Source organism: Chiloscyllium punctatum, chromosome 48, assembly GCF_047496795.1.
Source record: "Chiloscyllium punctatum isolate Juve2018m chromosome 48, sChiPun1.3, whole genome shotgun sequence".
NCBI classification, from domain to species: Eukaryota; Metazoa; Chordata; class Chondrichthyes; order Orectolobiformes; family Hemiscylliidae; genus Chiloscyllium; species Chiloscyllium punctatum.
The window spans coordinates 30,859,987-30,881,193 of NC_092786.1; the positions used below are offsets into that span (position 1 = coordinate 30,859,987).

Sequence of the window (21,207 nt, forward strand, 5' to 3'; positions counted from 1 at the left end):
CCCTACATCTACATTTACCCCTTACCTAACACTACGGGCAATTTAGCATGACCAAATCACCTGACCCCTGCACATCTTTGGACTGTGGGAGGAAACCGGAGCACCCGGAGGAAACCCACGCAGACACGGGGAGAACGTGCAAACTCCACACAGTCAGTCGCCTGAGGCGGGAATTGAACCCGGGTCTCTGGCGCTGTGAGGCAGCAGTGCTAACCACTGTTCCACCGTGCCACCCACAAGGTTGAAAAGGAATCCTCAGCTTTGCTGTCCAGGAGGCAACTGCAGATGGACAAAGGGCCATGAAGTGAATGGAGAGAAGCCACTGAGATGGGAGCAGCTGGAGAAAGCAGAGAGCTCCTTACCCATTGTAGTCAATGATGCTGTATCTCGGGGTGGAGTCCTTGTCTGGGCTCAGTGTAGCTACACAGCGATCAATGTACAGCTTCAGGGGCACATGGTTGGCCAGTGAAACCGATGCCTCAATGTGAATGAGATCTCCCAGGGAGTAGACAGTGGAAGTGCGCTCTGTCAGCCAGTCACCTGAAGTACAGCAAGTCAAGGGTTGGAGCCAATGGGTACAACTCCCACAGAGAGACACCAGGAGATCCCTCCCCAGCCACTCATCACATACCATTCATTAGACGCAGGGAGAATGACAGATGCCCTTCTCCAGACCTGGTGGAGCTGAATGGGATCCAGGTGGGCCTGATGGGATTGCTGCTCACATTGCCCTTCCTGGGGGAAGGAGACAGGGCAGCCATTTTAGGACAGTGTTAGACAACAGCAGCAGAGGATCATACTGACAATTGAGTAATGATTCTCACCTCAAATAACGACATTCAATGGGAACAACAGCACCATTGGTTCTCACAATGACAGATCCAGGATAGTTTGGGACGTGGGTCAGGTGGGTGGTGTAGACCAGGAAATCTTCAGTCATCTGAAAGACACCAGATTAAGGAATGAGAGGCTGATCTGAAATGATAAGGATCTACACAGTGTTTACAATGACACCGTCCCATTGTGACAATTCTTTAGGGAGTGAGAAAAGCTCAGGGTCAGGTGACTGCTTTCCCCACACCAAGCTGGAGAGACCAGTATTCAAGGGCAACAGGTCACAGGTCAGATGTTAGTCATTTAGGATCAACTTAAGGTGTTACATCATTCCAAAAATCAGGATGGGAATTCCTGATGCAAATGTTGGTTAAAAAGGTGTTGGGCTCCCAGGCAGAGGTAGAGATAAATAATGATGGAACAGCGACATGGTGGTTAGCACTGCTGCCTCACAGCGCCAGAGACCCATGTTCAATTCTCACCTCAGTGAGGAGTTTGCACATTCTCCCTGCATCAGCGTGGGTTTCCTCCGGGTGCTCTGGTTCCTTTCCACAATCCCCAAAATGTGCAGGTTAGGTGAATTGGCTCTGCTAAATTGCCCATAGTGTTAAGTGAAGGGGGTAAATGTAGGGGAATGGGTCTGGGTGGGCCACCCTTCAGCATGGACTTTTTGGGCTGAAGGGCCTGTTTCCACACTAAGTAATCTAATTAAAAAAATGGTGATTGTTATCACAGGAACAAGGCTGTAGGGATCTATCCGACATCAACTCTCGAAGTTATCAGGAAAACTTCAGATTATGAACAGAGATTGCTAGAAGAATACCAAGAGATTAATAGCAAGGAGGCATAAGAGTAGAGGAAACAATTAACTGGTATTAAATAATAGACTTTTACCAACAGGTCAAATGTAGAGCTCCTCAAGGAGGAGAGAGTCAGTTTATTCATAAAATAGCCCCGATTGGAAGGGAATCAAGTCAATTTGTCTTATGGGAATAGAACTACTTTCCCTCAAATGAGCCACAGGCCATGCTGCAATGACTTATGTTCCTGTGACCTCACTATTGAGAAAAGAATCATGATTAAAAACCACACTTTAGAAGGTCACCGAACCAAATTCGGAGAAAGTTCATCGTATCAAACCACCACCCACAAATTGGGGACAGTGACCACAATTCGGTGATTTTTACTCTAGTGATGGAGAGGGATAAGTGTGTACTACAGGGCAAGAGATATAGCTGGGGGCAGGGAAATTATGATGCGTTGAGGCATGACTTAGGATGTGTGGATTGGAAAAGTAGATTCCAAGGCAAGAGCGTAATTGATATGTGGAACTTGTTCAAGGAGCAACTATTGAGTGTCCTTGATAAGTACGTACCTATCAGGCAGGGAGGAAAGGGTCGTGTGAGGGAGCCGTGGTTTAATAAGGAATTGGAATCCCTTGTTAAATGGAAGAGGGCGGCCTTTGTAAAGATGAGGTGTGAAGGTTCAATAGGGGCGATTGAGAGTTATAAGGTAGCCCGGAAGGACCTGAAGGGAGAGCTAAGAGCAGCAAGGAGGGGACATGAAAGGTCCTTAGTTGGTAGGATTAGGGAAAACCCTAAGGCTTTCTATAGGTATGTTAGGAATAAAAGAATGACTAGGGTAGGAATAGGTCCAATCAAGGATAGTAATGGGAAGTTGCGTGTGGAGGCTGAAGAGATTGGGGAGGCACTGAATGAATACTTTTCGTCAGTATTCACTCAGGAACAGGACATTGTTGTCGATATGAATACTGAGGCACAAATAAGTAGAATGGATGGCTTTGAGATATGTAGAGAAGAGGTGTTGGAAATTCTGGCAAGGGTGAAAATAGATAAGTCCCCTGGGCCTGATGGCATTTATCCTAGGATTCTCCGGGAAGCAAGGGAGGAGATTGCAGAGCCATTGGCCTTGATTTTTGTGTCTTCTTTGTCTACAGGAGTAGTGCCAGAGGACTGGAGGCTAGCAAACGTGGTTCCCTTGTTCAAGAAGGGGAGTAGGGATAATCCGAGTAACTATTGGCCAGTGAGTCTCACTTCTGTTGTGGGCAAAGTCTTAGAGAGAATTGTAAGGGATAGGATTTATGCACATCTGGATAAGAATAATGTGATCAAGGATAGTCAGCATGGTTTTGTGAAGGGCAGGTCGTGCCTCACAAACCTTATTGAATTCTTTGAGAAGGTGACTAAGGAGGTAGATGAGGGGAAAGCGGTAGATGTGGTATATATGGATTTTAGTTAGGCGTTTGATAAGGTCCCCCATGGTAGGCTACTGCAGAAAATACAGAGATATGGCATTGAGGGTGAGTTGGAGGTTTGGATTAGGAATTGGCTGGCTGGAAGAAGACAGAGGGTAGTAGGTGATGGCAAAGGTTCATCTTGGAGTGCCGTCACTAGCGGTGTTCCGCAAGGATCTGTTTTGGGACCATTGCTGTTTGTCATTTTTATAAATGACCTGGAGGAAGGGTTAGAAGGTTGGGTGAGCAAGTTTGCGTATGATACGAAAGTCGGAGGAGTTGTAGACAGTGAGGAAGGATGTGGCAGGTTACAGCGGGATATAGAGAAGCTGCAGACCTGGGCAGAAAGTTGGCAAATGGAGTTCAATGTAGCTAAGTGTGAGGTGATTCACTTTGGTAAGAGTAACAAAAAGATGGGGTACTGGGCTAATGGTCGGATACTTGGTAGTGTGGAAGAGCAGAGGGATCTTGGTGTCCATGTACACAGATCTCTGAAAGTTTCCACCCAGGTAAATAGTGCAGTGAAGAAGGCATATGGCGTACTGGCTTTTATTGGTAGAGGAATTGAGTTCCGGAGTCCTGAGGTCATGCTGCAGTTGTATAAGACTCTAGTGCGGCCGCATCTGGAATATTGTGTGCAGTTTTGGTCGCCATACTATAGGAAGGATGTGGAGGCACTGGAACGGGTGCAGAGGAAGTTTACCAGGATGTTGCCTGGTATGGTAGGAAAATCCTATGAGGAAAGGCTGAGGCACTTGGGGTTGTTTTCATTGGAGAAAAGAAGGTTTAGGGGTGACTTGATAGAGGTGTACAAGATGATTAGGGGGTTAGATAGGGTTGACAGTGAGAACCTTTTTCCACGTATGAAGTCAGCTATTACAAGGGGGCATAGCTTTAAATTAAGGGGGGGTAGATATAGGACTGATGTTAGGGGTAGGTTCTTCACTCAGCGAGTCGTAAGTTCATGGAATGCCCTGCCAGTAGCAGTAGTGGACTCTCCCTCTTTATGGGTATTTAAGCGGGCATTGGATAGGTATATGGAGGATAGTGGGTTAGTGTAGGTTAGGTGGGCTTTGATCGGCGCAACATCGAGGGCCGAAGGGGCTGTACTGCACTGTATTCTTCTATGTTCTATAAATCACCTCATGATACCCAATTCATACTGACAGAACATACGTTGTAACAGGACCACCCCTGTAATCAGGGGATTCTAAACCAATGAGAATGGGAGCACAAGGCAAGAGATGGGGAACAGTTCAGGTACAGACAATCCAGGAAAGGAACCTGGAAAGAGGATTTGAGAAAGCAGGAGAATGGTCCTTCTCAAGAAGAATGATCTATCAGCCAGGAATCTTCTGCAGCTGAAACTTCCAGCAACTGTAGACAACCCCCATTACTTGCAATCTGCTGCCACACTCATGCAGCCCATAGTCAAAGAGGACAGTCTGGTTCTCAGGGAAGACCCTGGTTGGCTGACAACTGCTGTCCCCAGGGTCAGGTCAGCAGCTTTAATCAGGTGCCTGGTTCCAAATAAATCCAGCTGGGCCCTGACCAGCAGGTTGTGCTCTCCACACAGCACCATCACAGTCTGTAGTGGGGACACACTCCCAACATCAGACATTCGGAACCTGGAACCAATGGGATCCCCATGAGGAGGCACTCTCTCAGGAACAGGGCTGGCCCTCACTATTGTCCATGGAAACCTCTGGCTCAGAAGCTGTTGCCATGTTACAGAGCAACGAAGGGAACGCACCCCCTCACTACAGAATCACACGTGATTACAGACAACTCAACCTCCTCCTCCTCCTCCTCCTCCTCCTCCTCTACAATCTCTACAACCTCTACAACCTCCACCAGTGACCAAACCTATCGAGTTCTTACCAGGAGGGCCTATTTCATTTGGACCAATAGGAGTGGCTGTGAGCTGCTGTGCTGTCACCTGACTGAATTCAGCTCCACAAGGTCTCATGGTGAAGGCCCCATGGATACAATCATCAAACGTAGCTCATTGATCCAGGAGGGTGTCTGCTGGGTCCTGCCCACCCTCACCCGAGGGACTGACGATGAGACCCACGGAGAGATCGTCTGAGAATGGGGTCTCAGTAGAACAAAGTGATTGACCTTAGTCAACACCTTGCCCTGGAAGTTTTTGATGGCGGCGATATGGAAGAAGCTTTATTCTGTATCTAAACTTATCAGGTTTCTGTCTGGGAAATGTTTGATCAGGACAATGCAAGGAAAGCGTAACCCTCAGTTTATTTTTAATTCACAGAGCAGAGGTACTTTTATTCTGTATTTCACCACGTGCTGTCTGTGTCCTGGAAGCCTTTGACGGGGACAGCTTTCCTTCCAGTTTTTAAGAGGGGAAGTTTTGGTTTCAGTTGCAGAGAATAGAATCTTTTACTCTGTTTCTAACTCAGTGATGCCCCTGGATTGAAAGTGTTTGATGTAGACAGTGTAGCTGTACAATTAGTTTAAAAGTGTAGAGACCGCTTTCTGTTCAGTGACAATGAGCTGAGGAGGCTCATGTATCGAGTCCCACACTGACCTTGCTCTGGTGGAGTTTCATGAGGATGGTGTTGTGGAAGAAAGTGAGGAGTGCAGATGCTGGAGACCAGATCTCGGAACGTGTGGCAGTGGAAAAGGACAACAGGTCATGCAGCATCCGAGGAGCATGAGAGGCCACTTTTCCAGTAGGAGCTGTTCCTCAGGATTGTGGATCGGGAAAGGGGGCTGAGAGATAAACAGGAGGTTAGGGGTGGGGGCAAGTTAGCTGGGATGGCGATAGGTAGATGCAGGTGTGGGGTTTAGATTAGATTAGATTAGATTACTTACAGTGTGGAAACAGGCCCTTTGGCCCAACAAGTCCACACCGCCCCGCCGAAGCGTAACCCACCCATACCCCTACATCTACATTTACCCCTTACCTAACACTATGGGCAATTTAGCATGGCCAATTCACCTGGCCTGCACATCTTTGGACTGTGGGAGGAAACCGGAGCACCCGGAGAAAACCCACGCAGACACGGGGAGAACGTGCAAACTCCACACAGTCAGTCGCCTGAGGCGGGAATTGAACCCAGGTCTCAGGCGCTGTGAGGCAGCAGTGCTAACCACTGTGCCACTGTGCCGCCCACGTTCAGTTTAGATGGAACTGAAATTTCATTTCAATAGGAAAGATGTACTGGCACGTTGGCACAGTGGTTAGCACTGCTGCCTCATGGCACCAGGGACATGGGTTCGATTCCAGTCTCGGGTGACTCTTTGTGTGGACTTTGCACATTCTCCCTGTGTCTGTGTGGGATTACTCTGGGTTTTCTGGTCTCCTCCCACTGTTCAAAGATGTGCAGGTTCAGTGGGATGGCAATGGGAATTTACCCACAGTGTTCTCGGATGTGTAGGTTAGGTTCATCATTCAAGGGAATGTAGAGTAACAGGGTAGGGGAATGGGTCTGGGTGGGTTACCGTTCAGCGGGTCAGTGTGGACTTTTTGGGGCCAAATGGCTGGTTTCCACACTGCAGGGATTCTATGATTCAACATAAAGGTGGAAACATCCATCGGACCTGATCAGGTGTGCCCAAGAACTCTGAGGGAAGCTCCGGAAGTGATTGCTGGGCCCCTTCCTGAGATATTTTGTATCATCGCCAGTCACAGGTGAGGTGCTGAAAGATTGGGGTTTGTCGAATGTGTTGCTACTGTTTAAGAAAGATGGTAAGGAAAAGCCAGGGAACTATGGACTGGTGAGCCTGACATCGGTGGTGGGTAAGTTGTTGGAGATAATCCCGAGTGTGAGGATTTATATGTATTTGGTAAGCCAAAGACTGATTAGGGATAGTCAGCATGGCTTTGTGCATGTGAAATCATGTCTGATGAACTTGATTGGGTTTTTTGAAGAAGTAACAAAGAGGATTGATGAGGGCAGAGCAGTGGACGTGATCTATATGAACTTCATTAAGGCGTTCAACAAGTTTCCTCATGGGGGTCTGGTTAGCAAGATTAGATCTCATGAAATACAGGGATGTGGATACAGAACTTGCTGAAAGGTAGGAGACACAGGGTAGTGGTGGAGGATTTCTTTTCAGAGTGGAGTCCTGTGACCAGTGGTGTGCCATAAGGATCGGTGCTGAGTCCACCGATATATGATCTGGATTAGGACATACAAGGTATTGTTAGTAAATTTGCAGATGACGCCAAACTTGACGGTATAGTGGACATTGAAGGAGGTTACCATGATCCCATGCGATTGGACCAAGTTGATTTCACCAGTTTCCTGATTTCCTCTCCTCCAGCCCCATCCACGTCCCATTTATCTCTCAGCCCCCTTGGGGGATCCCCCTTGTTCCTGATGAAGAGCTTGTATTTGAAATGTTATCTCTCTTATTCCTCAGATGCTGCCTGACCCAGCTGTGCTTTTCCAGCACCACACTTTCCGACTCTGATCTCCAGTAGCCGCAGTCCTCACCATCTCCCAACTGGGCACGAGCACCGAGAAATTGCAAATAGAGTTCAATGTAGATCAGTATGAGGTGTTACAGTTTGGGACTTCACATCAAGGTAGGAGTTTCATGATGAATGTTCGGGCCATAAGGAGTGTAGTGGAACAGAGGAAGCTTGGGGTTCAGGTGTATGGTTCTCTGAAAGTGGAGTCACAGGTAGACAGGGCAGTGAAGGCGGATTTTGGCACACTGGACTTCATCAGTCAGGGCATTGAGTAGAGATGTTGGGAAGTTATGTTGCTGAGGCTGTATGTGGAGGATTATATTCAATTTTGGTCACCTTGTTACATGAAGGATGCTATTAAACAGGATAGAATGCAGATGAAATTTGCAAGGATACTGCCAGGACTCAGGGTTTTGGGGGGTGGTGTTCTTATGGAAATGTATAAGATCATGAGAGGCATGGAAGTGGTGAATGTGTTCAGTTGATTTCGCAGGGTTGGGAAAATCGGGGACAAGAGGGCATCAGTTTAAGGTTTGAGAGAAAAGAATAAAGGATAAGGCTGAAACATTTGTAACAACCTGCAGCCAGAAAGATCCAAAGGGACAATCCATTGTAGTCCCCAGCATCACCGATACCTGTCTTCAGTCAGTACTATTGACTCCACAACAGCTGCAGACATTGGATACTATGAAGCCAATGCACCCTGACTAACATTGTGGGAATAAGGTGAAAGAGCTGTGATCCTGAACAGGCCGTGTCCCTATCCATTCTGTTCCAGTACAGATACAACTGCAGCATCTACCTGGAAATGGAGAAAATTGCCCAGTAGTGACCTGTTGACAAAACGTGCGACAAATCCAACCTTGCCAATTTCTCCCCCACCAATCCACTCTCAATCACAAGTGAAGTGATGGAAGGTTTTTGTCAACAGTGTTATCAAGGCACATGTCCTCCACACTAACCTGGTCACTGAGATCAGTCTGTGTTCCACCAGGGCTACCCAGCTCCTGATCTCAGTACAGCTTGGTCCAAATGAGTGAAAGACCTGAACTGAAAGAGGGAAAGTGAGGGTGACTGCTTTAAGACCAAGGCAGAATTTGATTGAACAATTTATCAAGGAGTCATCAGAAAATTGGACTCATTGGGATTAGAAAAACCTCTTTGCTGGTTGGAGTCCTGCCCAGCACAAAGAAAGATGGTTCTAGTTATCAATGTTAAATCACACATTCCCAGGACATCTCTGCCAGAGTTCCTCAAGGTACTCTCTTAGACACAACCATGTCAACTGCTCATCGAAGACCTTCCCTCCATCAGAATGTCAGAAGTGGGGATGTTTGTTCATGATTGTCAATGGGGCAATGTCACAGATATTGAAACAGTCCCTATTCAAATGCAGCAAGACCTGAACAACATACACATTCAGAACACACAACTGTCAGGGCAATGACTGTCTGCAACAAGGGAAAATCTCACTATCACACCGTGACAGTCTCCATGACAGTCCCATTGCTCAATCCCTCACTATTAACATCCTTGGCCACTCTGTCTCGGCTGGGATTTGTTGCCTGTCCCTAATTGCCCTTGATTTGGTTGGTTTGCTCAGCTTTTTACTACATCAAGTCAAGATGGTAGATTTCCTTCCCCGATGGGAACTGTGAATGAGATGGGCTTTTATAAAAGATTAGCTTCACAGTCACTATTACCAAGAGTAGATATTGTACCCACCTGTGGACAGAAGCCTGAGCCTAAGACAGATGGCTCAGCGATAGCCATTAGTGTCAAGGAATCCTGAGTTTAATTAATATAGAAACCTTTCAGTGTAGAAACAGTCCATTCAGCCCAACAAGCCCATACTGACCCTCTGAAAGGTAAGCCACCAGACCTTTATTCGACATTGACCACTGACGTTCCATTTAACCTCTACAAACTACGGTCAATTTAGCTTAGCCAGCTCATCTGACCTGCACATCTTTGGATTGTGGGAGGAAACCCACACAGACACAGGAAGAACTCCAACTAGATAAATTGCCCAAGGATCAAACCCAGGTCCCTGGTGCTGTGAAGGAGCAGTGCTAACCACTGTGGCACCATGCTGCCCAAGAGAGTGTAGGAAAAATATTAGTAGTGTCTGTGGAAAGACAGTTCATGGTTTATGATGGATGTGACTCTTGAGAAGTTAGCAGTGTCTATCCACTGATGCAGCCAGACGACCTGAGTTTTCCCAGCATAGTCTGTGGTTTGCTTCAGATTTCCAGCCTGTGCAGTATTTTGCTTTTAGTCCTGAGTGCAAGTTCCTTCCAGAGACTTCAGCATGTGACAATGCTCTGGTTTTAAGAATTATATTTTGTCCCAGTTTTTTGAAGAGAAGCTTTAAGCCAAAAAGTGGAGAGCTGTCTGTTGAAAAACCAGTGAAATAAATAGCCTGAGGCCTTGGATTTTGAAGAAATTGGAACAATAGAAGCAGCCTGAATTGGTGTCTTCAAGCTCTCAGAACCAGAATTAGTCGTTTTAACTTGCAGCAGATGCTGCTGGGGCCTTGAAATGGAAGCAATTTCCACCCGTCTCCCCACCCCAGTCAGTCAGAGATAAAATCTGGACGGAGGGGACTCTGTCTCTCTTGCAACTCCAAGACAGACAATGTTTTAATAAGCTTGCCTTTTGTCAAGGGGGTGTTGTTGGAAACTGACTACAGTGGACCAGTGACAAAGTGTGTGGTATTGGAAAACAAAGCCAGTCAGACAACATCCCAGGAGTAGGACAGTCAACATTTCAAGCGGAAGCTTGGCATCAGGAATATGGGAGGGGATTTCCAAGTGGTGAGAGATAAATGGGACATGGTAGGGCCAGGAGGAAGGTAGCTGGGAATACAGTAGGTAGATGAAGGTGGGGTGTGATGGTGGGAGGTCAGTGTGGAGATGTCAGAATTGGTGCCCTCTAGTCCCTGATTCCCCAACCCTGGGAAATCAACTGAGTACATTCACCCTTTCCATGACTCTCATGATCTTATACACTTCCATAAGAACCCTCCCCCAAGAACCTGAGTCCTGGCAGTATACTTGTAAATTTCTTCTGCACTCTATCCTGTTTAATAGCATCCTTCCTGTAACAAGGTGACCAAAACTGAATACAATACTCCACGTACAGCCTCAGCAACATAACTTCCCAACTTCTGTACTCAATGCCCTGACTGATGAAGGCCAGTGTGCCCATAGCCTTCTTCACTGCCCTGTCTACCTGTAACTCCACGTTCAGAGAACCATCCACCTGAACTCCAAGGTCCCTCTGTTCCACTACACTCCTTAAGGCCAAACCATTCATCATGAAACTCCTACCTTGATGTGACTTTCCAAATTGTAACACCTCATACTGATCTACATTGAACTCCATTTGCAATTTCTCTATACACGTGCTCAGTTGGGAGAAAGGGAGGACTGCGGATGCTGGAGATCAGAGTTGGAAAGTGTGGTGCTGTAAACGCACAGTCGGTCAGGCAGCATCTGAGGAACAAGAGAGACAACGTTTCAAGCACAAGCTCTTCATCAGGAATGAGGGGATGCCCCCAAGATGCCTCAGTGAAACATTTGACGTGGATGGGGCAGGGAGGAGAGGAAATGAGGAAACTGGTGAAATCGACATGATCCAATCTCATGGAATCATGGTAACCTCCTTCACTGTCCACTACACCTCCAATTTTGGTGTCATCTGCAAACTTACTAACGATACCTCCTATGTTCACATCCAATCATTTATATAAATGATGAAAATCAGTGGACCAAGGACCGATCCCTATGGCACACCAGTGGTTACTGGCCTCCACTCTCAAAAGCAATCCTTCACCACTACCCTGTGTCTTCTACCTTCCAGCAAGTTCTGTATCCCTGTATTCCATGAGATCCAACCTGGCTAACCAGGCCCCCATGAGGACCTTTTTGAATGCCTTACTGAAGTCCACATAGATCACATCCACCGCTCTGCCCTCATCAATTCACTTTGTTAGTTCTTCAAAATGTCCCATCAAGTTCATGAGACATGATTTCTCACACACAAAGGCACGCTGACTATCCCCAATCAGTCTTTGGCTTACCAAATACATGTAAATCCTGTCCCACAGGATTCCCTCCAACAACGTACCAACCACCGACTTCAGACTCACCAGTGTATTGTTCCCTGGCTTTTCCTTACCACCTTTCTTAAACAGTAGAAACACATTCGCCAAACCTCAGTCTTTCCACATCTCACCTGTGACTGGCGATGATACAAAATATCTCAGCAAGGGGTCCAGCAATCGCTTCCGGAGCTTCCCACAGAGTTTTCGTGAATACCGGATCAGGTCCGATGGATGTTTCCACCTTTATGTTGAATCATAGAATCCCTGCAGTGTGGAAACCGGCCATTTGGGCCCAAAAAGTTCACACTGACCCACCCCTACCCTATTACTCTACATTCCCTTGAATGATGAACCTAACCTACACATCCTAGAACACTGTGGGTAAATTCCCATTGCCAGCCCACTTAACCTGCACAACTTTGAACAGTGGGAGGAGACTGGAAAACCCAGATTAATCCCACACAGACATGGGGAGAATGTGCAAAGTCCACACAAAGAGTCACCCGAGACTGGAATCGAACCCATGTCCCTGGAACTGTGAGGCAGCAGTGCTAACCACTGTGCCAACGTGACACCCCATTTTTCCGATTGAAATGAAATTTCAGTTCCCTCAAAACCCCACACCTGCATCTACCTATCACCATCTCAGCTAACTTGCCCCCACCCCTAACCTCCTGTTTATCTCTCAGCCCCCTTTCCCAATCCACAATCCTGATGAACAGCTCCTACTGGAAAAGTGGACTCTCATGCTCCTCAGATGCTGCATGACCTGTTGTGCTTTTCCACTGCCACACGTTCCGAACTCTGGTCTCCAGCATCTGCACTCCTCACTTTCTTCCGCAACACCATCCTCATGAAACTCCGCCAGAGCAAGGTCAGTGTGGGACTCGATACATGAGCCTCCTCAGCTCATTGTCACTGAACAGAAAGCGGTCTCTACACTTTTAATCTAAACGTACAGCTGCACTGTCTACATCAAACACTTTCAATACAGGGGCATCACTGAGTTAGAAACAGAGTAAAAGATTCTACTCTCTGCAACTGAAACTAAAGCTTCCCCTCTTCTTGAAAACTGGAAGGAAAGCTGTCCCCATCAAAGGCTCCCAGGACACAGACAGCATGTGGTGAAATACAGAGTAAAACTACCTATACTCTGTGAATTAAAAATAAACTGAAGGTCAAGCTCTCCCTGCATTGTCCCGATCAAACACTCCCCAGACAGGGACATGACAAGTTTAGATACAGAATAAAGCTCTTCCATATTGCCTCCATCAAACACTTCCAGGGGGAGGTGTAGTATAAGGTCAATCCCTTTGTTCTACCCAAACCTCATCCTCAGACAATCTCTCTGTGTGTCTCACTGTCAGTCTCCTCGGGTGAGGGTGGGCATGACCCAGCAGACACCCTCCTGGATCAATGAGCTACGTTTGATGATTGTATCCATGGGGCCTTCACCATGAGACCTTGTGGAGCTGAATTCAGTCAGGTGACAGCACAGTAGCTCACAGCCACTCCTATTGGTCCAAATGAAATAGGGCCACCTTGTGATAACTCGATGAGTTCAGTCATTGGTGGAAATTGTAGAGATTGGGGCTGGTTGATTGGTTCAATGTTGTTGTTGTTGTTGTTGTTGTTGTTGTTGTTGTTGTTGTTCCCTTTTTCTGAGAGAGTGTCTTCTCATGGGGGGGTCCCATTGTTTCCAGTTTCCGAATGTCTGATGTTGGGAGTGTGTCCCCACTGCAGACTGTGATGGTGCAGTGTGGAGAGCACAACCTGCTGGTCAGGGCCCAGCTGGATTTATTTGGAACCAGGCACCTGATTAAAGCTGCTGACCTGACCCTGGGGATAGTAGGCTATTGGCCAACCAGGGTGTACCCTGAGAACCAGACTGTCGTCTTTGACTATGGACTGCAGGAGTGTGGTAGCAGATTGCAGGTAATGGGGGTTGTCTACACTTGCTGGAAGCTTGGGCTGTAGATGATTCCTGACTGTAACCCTAAATGTGATAATATTGAGGAAGACCAGTCTACTACATTTCAAAATCTCAGACTAGGTTCCTCTCCTGGATTGTCTATCCCTGAACTGATTTCAAATTGCTCCTGTTCTCATTGGTTTAGAAGCTTCTGATTACAGGGGTTGTTCTGTTAAAATGTATGTTTTATTGGTATGAGTTGGGTATCATGTGGTGGCCTGAGTGGTGTTTTGTTACTGTGAATGTTCTCATGACTTCACTTACTGATCTTCTATTGTGTGGTTTTCTCAATTCTGAATACTTTCCCAATAGTGAGGTCACAGGAACACAACTCTTAACTGCATAACTTGTTTGGTTATGGAGCTACTTTCCATCGAAGTATCAGGCAAATTGATTTGACTGAGAAATGAAGCTCACTCACTTCAATAACTTCAGTCTGAGACAAGATCTGAAGCAATCGTATGTTCATTTTTCACTTGCAAGCGTGGTGCCTGGAGTAAAGCGCACAGAGTTTAGCAAGTACCTATCTTATCTAGGATTCACTGCTCCAAACCCGGTACCCATTACTATTGTTTATCTCTTGCCTTATCCGGCCTTGTGTATAACGAAGTACAAGTTTTACTTGGCCATTTCACCACATCCTGCGGTGGCCCATTGTTAGGTATATCCTTCACAATTATGTACTTCCCCCAAAAACCTGTACCACTTACTCCCTTTTCCCCAACCATATTGACGCTTAGGACTTGTTAATTGGGGTTTGTTATTGTGAATTTGCAAAAGTGGGAAACAGATGCTTATAACTACTGCTTGTACAAGCATATCTGGCTTAACCTACATCCTCACAGCACCTTATCTATTTGTCTACCACATTTGCAGGCATGTCTCATTCTTGCTTTCACATTTTAGCTAATACAAAAACAATTATATATTTCCCCCACATAGTTTTCATTCTTGTTGACTCAGCTCTTGGTTAAAACAATTACTCTAGTGTGATTACATTTACCTTGGAGAAGTAATTATAATTACAGAAGTAACACTACTTTACCTATATCCCACAACTTTCTCACACTGGGGGTGTGCTAGCCTATGAATAAATTGACTGCTCTTGTACTTGAGGAGCTCTACGTTTAGCCTGTTGGTAAAACTATATTTATTTTATTATGGCTAATGATTTTCTCTATTTTCCCATCTCATGCACAGTTTTATTGCCTCACCTTACTGTTCATCTCTCTGCATTCTGCTGGTAATCTCTGCTCACAATCTGAAGGTTTCATGATTCCCCTGGGAGATGATGGCTAAAAGATCCCTGCACCTTCTTCCCTGTGATAACAATCACCACGTCCCTACTCCCTCAGTATTAATCTCTAATTTAGTCTGGGGAAACCAACACACTCTACCCATTTAACCAGCTTCTGGATCAGGAATTCTTATCCTGATCTTTGGAATGATGTCAAACATTGTTAAATTGATCCTAAGTGACTAACCCCTGACCTTTGAATACTGGTGTCTCCAGCTCAGGGTGTGGGAAAGCAGCCTCCTGGCCCTGAGCCTGTCATGCTCCCTAAAGAATGTTCAAATAGCATGTTGTCATTGTAAACACTGTGTAGAACATTCTCATTTTAGATCAGCCCCTCGTTCCTTAATCTGGTGTCTTTCAGATGACTGAAGATTTCCTGGTCTACACCACCCACCTGATCCACATCCCAAACTATCCTGGATCTGTCATTGTGAGAACCAATGGTGCTGTTGTTCCCATTGAATGTCGTTATTTGAGGTGAGAATCATTATTCAATTGTCAGTATGATCCCCTGCTGCTGTTGTCTAACACTGTCCTAAAATGGCTACCCTGTCTCCTTCCCCCAGGAAGGGCAATGTGAGCAGCAATCCCATCAGGCCCACCTGGATCCCATTCAGCTCCACCAGGTCTGGAGAAGGGCATCTGTCATTCTCCCTGCGTCTAATGAATGGTATGTGATGGGTGGCTGGGGAGGGATCTCCTTGTGTCTCTCTGGGAGTTGTACCCATTGACTCCAACCCTTGTCTTGCTGTACTTCAGGTGACTGGCTGACAGCGCACTTCCACTGTCTACTCCCTGGGAGATCTCATTCACATTGAGGCATCTGTTTCCATAGCCAACCATGTGCCCCTGAAGCTGTACATTGATCGCTGTGTAGCTACACTGAGCCCAGACAAGGACTCCACCCCGAGATACAGCATCATTGACTACAATGGGTAAGGAGCTCTCTGCTTTCTCCAGCTGCTCCCATCTCAGTGGCTTCACTCCATTCACTTCATGGCCCTTTGTCCATCTGCAGTTGTCTCCTGGACAGCAAAGCTGAGGACTCCTTTTCAACCTTTGTGTCGCCCAGAGACGGGTGGGAGCCGGACAAGCTCCGGTTTGACCTGGATGCTTCCGTTTCTATGGAGATGAGCGATCCTTGGTAAGAGGAAGCTGCTGATGTACTCTTGCACAATGGGGAGGGAGTCACTAAACACTGACTTGTTCTAACTGTGTCCCTCAGATGTTCATCACCTGTCACCTGAGAGTTGCTGCAGTGGATCAGGGAGATTCCGGGAATAAAGTTTGTACTTTGCAGAAACTGCAGAATATGTAAGTTCCCTCTCCCTGTCCCTCAGGGATGTTGTTGGGAGAGGTGATGCACCATGTGGTTGATGGGCTGTTCCTCTTGTTTAGTTGGACCCCATTGGAGGAGTCAGTGACATTTGTGCCTGTTGCCATGTGGGCAACTGTGGGAGCACAAAGGAGATCTCTTCTCCCTCCAGAGGAAGGAGAGACCTTGGTGCTGAAGCTGGTAGGACATTCTCCCTCTAGATGCTGGGAATCCTTACCCCCCCCCACCCCCCCCTCCCCCCTTCCTGACTGGGATGTTTGATTTTGCAGAGAGTGAACCTAACACCACCTCTAATATGGACATTTTTGAACATGTCACTATCTACATCCCCACATTCCACACCTTCCATATCCTCCTCCACAGTAAACTGTTCTCCCTCCTTGTGGGAGTACAAGATAGTAACAATACTGTCATCAAGCAATGGAGGGCAATATGTGTAATGCTGCCAGTGTAGCTGCAGAAGATGAACTGTTTCCTGTACCTGACAAAAGGCAGGCAGAGCTGGGGGCCCATGCAGGTGCCCATGGCTCCCCCTTTACTCCGAATTGGTTTGACCAAACTGCAGAACATCTCTGGGCATCACCAATCAACCCCACCACCTTCTGGCTGAACACTCCAACATCCCCCTTCCACTCTGCCAAGGACATGCAAGTCCTGGGCTGCCTCTACCACCAAATTCTAGCCTCCCAATAACAGACACAATCTCTTCTACCTTTTGATCTCGTGGTTGGAGGCTCCAATGTGGATTTCACCAGTTCTAATCTTCCTTTCCCACCTTATCCCAGATCCAACCATCTAACTCAGCACTGCCCTCTTTCTCTTTATTTTTTGAACTGTCCAACATGTCTATCTTCTTTCCCATCTACTTGTCCTAGGACCATCACACCCGTGCCCCCCCCCTCCCCTCCCCAACCTTCAACTAACTATATTGTATTCCCAGATACTTTTCCCCACCCCTTTGCATTTATCTGTCTGCCCTCTTGAGACCCCCTCCAACATTCCTGATGCCAAGCTTATGCTTGAAATGTTGACTCCTGTTCATTGGATGCTACCTGACCAGCTGTGCTTTTCCAGTACTGTATGTTTCGAATCTGATCTGCACATCTGCAGCCATTCCCCCCCCCCCCCCCCCCCCCACACCCCCACCCCCCCTCTCCCTGGTCCAATATAGTCAGTTCCCATAAACAACCCCTTGACTCAAGGCAAGTTCAGAAACCACTCTCTGGTGGTTTTGAGAAAAATGCATTTAGAGAAATACATGGATAGGAAAGGTCGAGAAGGCTGTGGGCCCTGTACAGGGAAATGGGGTTAGTGTGGATGGACAGTGTGGTCAGCACAGACCAGTGTGTGCTGTAGGAGTCTGAATTTAAAAGTTGCCAGGAGGTGGTTCCACAAATTTCCCCACCCTCAATAACCGAGGAGTCCAGCACAAAGGATAAGGCTGAAGCATTTGCAAAACCTTGCAGCCAGACATCTCTAAAGGGACAGTCCGTTGTAGTCCCCAGCATCACCGATGCCTGTCTTCAGTCAGTAATATTGACTCCATGTGACAGAGGAAACAGCTGCAGATATTGGATACTGTGAAGGCAATGCACCCTGACTAACATTGTGGGAATAAGGTGAAAGAGCTGTGATCCTGAACGTGTCGTGTCCCTATCCATTCTGTTCCAGTACAGCTACAAATCCAGCATCTACCTGGAAATGGAGAAAATTGCCCAGGAGTGTCCTGTTGCTAAAAACTGGGATAAATCCAACCTTGCCAATTCCTCCCCCACCAATCCACTCTCAATCACAAGTGAAGTGATGGAAGGTGTTGTCATCAGTGTTATCAAGGCACATGTCCTCCACACTAACCTGGTCACTGATGCTCAGTCTGTGTTCCACCAGGGCTACCCAACTCCTGATCCCAGTACAGCTTGGTCCAAGTATGAGTAAAAGAGCTGAACGTAAAGAGAGGAAGTGAGGGTGACTGCTTTAAGTCCAAGGCAGAATGTGATTGAGCAATTTACCAAGGGGTCAGAGGAAAATTGGGCTCAATGGGATTAGAAAAACCTCTTTGGTTGGAGTCATGACCAGTACAAAGAAAGATGGTTCTAGTTATCAATGTTCAATCCCCACATTCCCAGGACATCTCTGCCAGTGTTCCTCAAGGTACTATCTTAGACACAACTGTGTCAACTGCTCCATCAAAGACCTTCCCTCCATCAGAAGGTCAGAAGTGGGGATGTTTGCTCATGATTGCCCAGTGTTCAGCCCCATTGACAACATCAGATACTGAAACAATCCCTGTTCAAATGCAGCAAGACCTGAACAACATTCACATTCAGAACACACAAATGTCAGGCAAGGACTGTCTGCAACAAGGGAAAATCTCACTATCACACCATGACAGTCTCCATGACATTCCCATTGCTCAATCCCTCACTATTAACATCCTGTGGCTTCTGTGTCTCGGCTGGGATTTGTTGCCGGTCCCTAATTGCCCTTGATTTGATCGGTTTGCTCAGCTATTTCAGAATCAGTGACATTGCTGTGGGTGTGGAGACACATTTAGGCCGGACCAGGTCAAGATGGTAGATTTCCTTCCCTCATGGGAATTGTGAATGAGATGGGATATTATCAAAGATTAGTTTCACAGTCACAATTACTGAGATTAGATATTTTCCAAAAAGAGAACACAAAAATCCATCAGCGACAACAATAAAGATTTGAACCCCAAGCCTCCGATGATTAACCCAACTCACTGAATTCCTGTCTCAGTAACACTACCATTATGCCACTTGTTCCACCCACCTGTAGACAGAAGCCTGAACGTCAGACAGATAGCTCAGTGATAGGCATTATTGTCAAGGAATCAGGAGGTTAATTCACATAGAATCCCTGCAGTGCGGAAACAGGCCATTCCAGTCCCACAAGTCCACATTCACCTCTGAAAATTAAACTATCCAGACCCACCCCCCCTTACTCTACATTTACCTCTGACTAATGCACCTAGCCTACACACCCCTATGCAATGGGCAATTTTGCACAGCCAGTTCACCTAACCTGCACATCCTTAGATTGTGGGAGAAAACTCACAGAGACAGGGAGAACTCTACACAAGCGCCCAAGTCACCCAAGGCTGGAATCAAAACCATCACTAACCATTGTGCCACCATGCTGCCAGAGAGAATGTGGGAAGAAATCTTAGAGGCAGTGGAAACCCAGTTCATATTTTATGTTGATTGTGACTCTTGAAACATTAGCAGTGTCTGTCCACCGATACTGCTTGACCACCTGTGTTTTCCCAGCATTCTGTGGTTTCAGATTTCCAGCCTGGGCAGTATTTTGCTTTTAGTCCTAAGTGTAGGTTCCTTCCAGAGTCTTCAGCATGTGCCAATGCTATGGTTTTAAGAATTATATTTTGTCCTGGTTGGTTGGAGAGTCTTTGAGGCAAAGGCAGGGAGCTACCTGTGGAAAACCAGTAAACACTTTTCAGCAGTTGCTGCTTAGACCTTGATGTTGCAACTATTTTCTCTACCCTGCCCCACCACCACCCGTCACAAAATCCAGCATGGGGCAGAGGGGAGAAGATACTCTTCCTGCTGTTGGAGTTGCAGGAGACACAATGTTTTGAGAGTTTGCCTCTCATCAAGGGGTTGGTGTTTATTGGAACTGACAGACTATATTGGACCAGGAAGAGAGGGAGGACTGCAGGTGTGGAGGTCAGTCAAAATGTGGTGCTGGAAGGACATAACTACTCAGGCAGCATCTGAGGAACAAGACAGTCAACATTTCAAGCATAAGCTTGGCATCAGGAATGTGGGAGGGGTATCCAAGGGGAAGGGCTTGGACCAGGGTGAAAAATAGCTGGGAATACAAGGGTTAGGAGGGGTGGTGTTACTGATACATCAAATACATCCAAGGTGGTCACTGAAAGCAGCAAATATCTGCCATAACCCAATCATATCAATCATTCAGGAAACAAACCTAGAGATTGTACCCAGGAATGGTTTAAATTAAGGAAGGGTGCAGAAACAAAACCAGCTCCAGACAGAAGACATGAAGCACTGCTTTATTGACTATTCCAATCACCACTTGATGAGTGTTTGCTTGCATCTCCTGTACAGGAACAAGGCCAGCAATGAAGCAGAGATCAGACAGACAGCTGCCACAGTCAGGACCACCATCACAACCAGCTCTGACTCCACACCTACAAAACAAGGAGAAACCAATGGTTACTGAGGGAAAACAGAGACAGAAAGGGAAACTAGCAGGCAGCCAACTCACCCCTGGGATACTTCTCCTGCATCCTTCTGTCACCCTCAGTCAGGGGCTGAGTTGCCACGTTGGTCAGCTCAGTATCCAGAATGATCAGGGGGCCAAGTGAGGCCTCCCCCTCCAATCCAGCTTCACTCTCTACAAGATCAAACATCACAGTCAAGGGAGGGGAACAAGATGGGGGTGAGGGGAGATCCCAGCATCTAGAGGGCAATGTCCTACCAGCTTCAGGGCCAAGGTCTCTCCTTCCTCTGAAAGGGATCACGATCTCCCTTGTGCTCCCACAATTCCCCACATGGCAACAGGCACAAATGTCACTGTCTGACTCCTCCAATGGGGTCCAACTAAACAAGAGAAACAGCCCATCAACCACATGATGCATCACCTCTCCCAACAACATCCCTGAGGGACAGGGAGAGGGAACTTACCTATTCTGCAGCTTCTGGAAAGTACAAGCTTTATTCCTGGAATCTCCCTGATCCACTGCAGCAACTCTCAGGTGACAGGTGATGAACATCTGAGGGACACAGTCAGAACAAGTCAGTGTTTAGTGACTCCCTCTCCAGGGTGGAGAACCACATCAGCAACTTCCTGTTACCAAGGATTGCTCATCTCCATAGAAACGGAAGGCATCCAGATCAAACCAGAGCTTGATCGGCTCCCACCCGTCTCTCGGCAACACAAAGGTTGAAAAGGAATCCTCAG

At 46.9% G+C, this 21,207-nt stretch overlaps 1 protein-coding gene across 1 annotated transcript; it reads right to left on the reverse strand.

Annotated features, from left to right (window-relative positions):
• Positions 1-209: 209 nt before the first annotated feature.
• On the reverse strand, positions 210-4,709 carry LOC140468814 (zona pellucida sperm-binding protein 3-like). The gene is made up of 5 exons (XM_072564834.1): positions 4,566-4,709; positions 825-940; positions 632-735; positions 363-540; positions 210-279 (listed from the first exon to the last, which is right to left on the reverse strand). The coding sequence occupies exons 1-5, from the start codon at positions 4,707-4,709 to the stop codon at positions 210-212; spliced, it is 612 nt and encodes a 203-aa protein (XP_072420935.1).
• Positions 4,710-21,207: the final 16,498 nt, after the last annotated feature.

Bases quoted from the DNA above. Each gene is read 5' to 3' on its own strand.
- LOC140468814 (XM_072564834.1), bottom strand. From the start codon at position 4,709: ATGTCTGATGTTGGGAGTGTGTCCCCACTACAGACTGTGATGGTGCTG. The intron at 736-824 runs GTGAGAATCATT...TCCTTCCCCCAG, and splicing joins ATTGAATGTCGTTATTTGAG to GAAGGGCAATGTGAGCAGCA. The intron at 541-631 runs GTATGTGATGAG...GCTGTACTTCAG, and splicing joins CTCCCTGCGTCTAATGAATG to GTGACTGGCTGACAGAGCGC.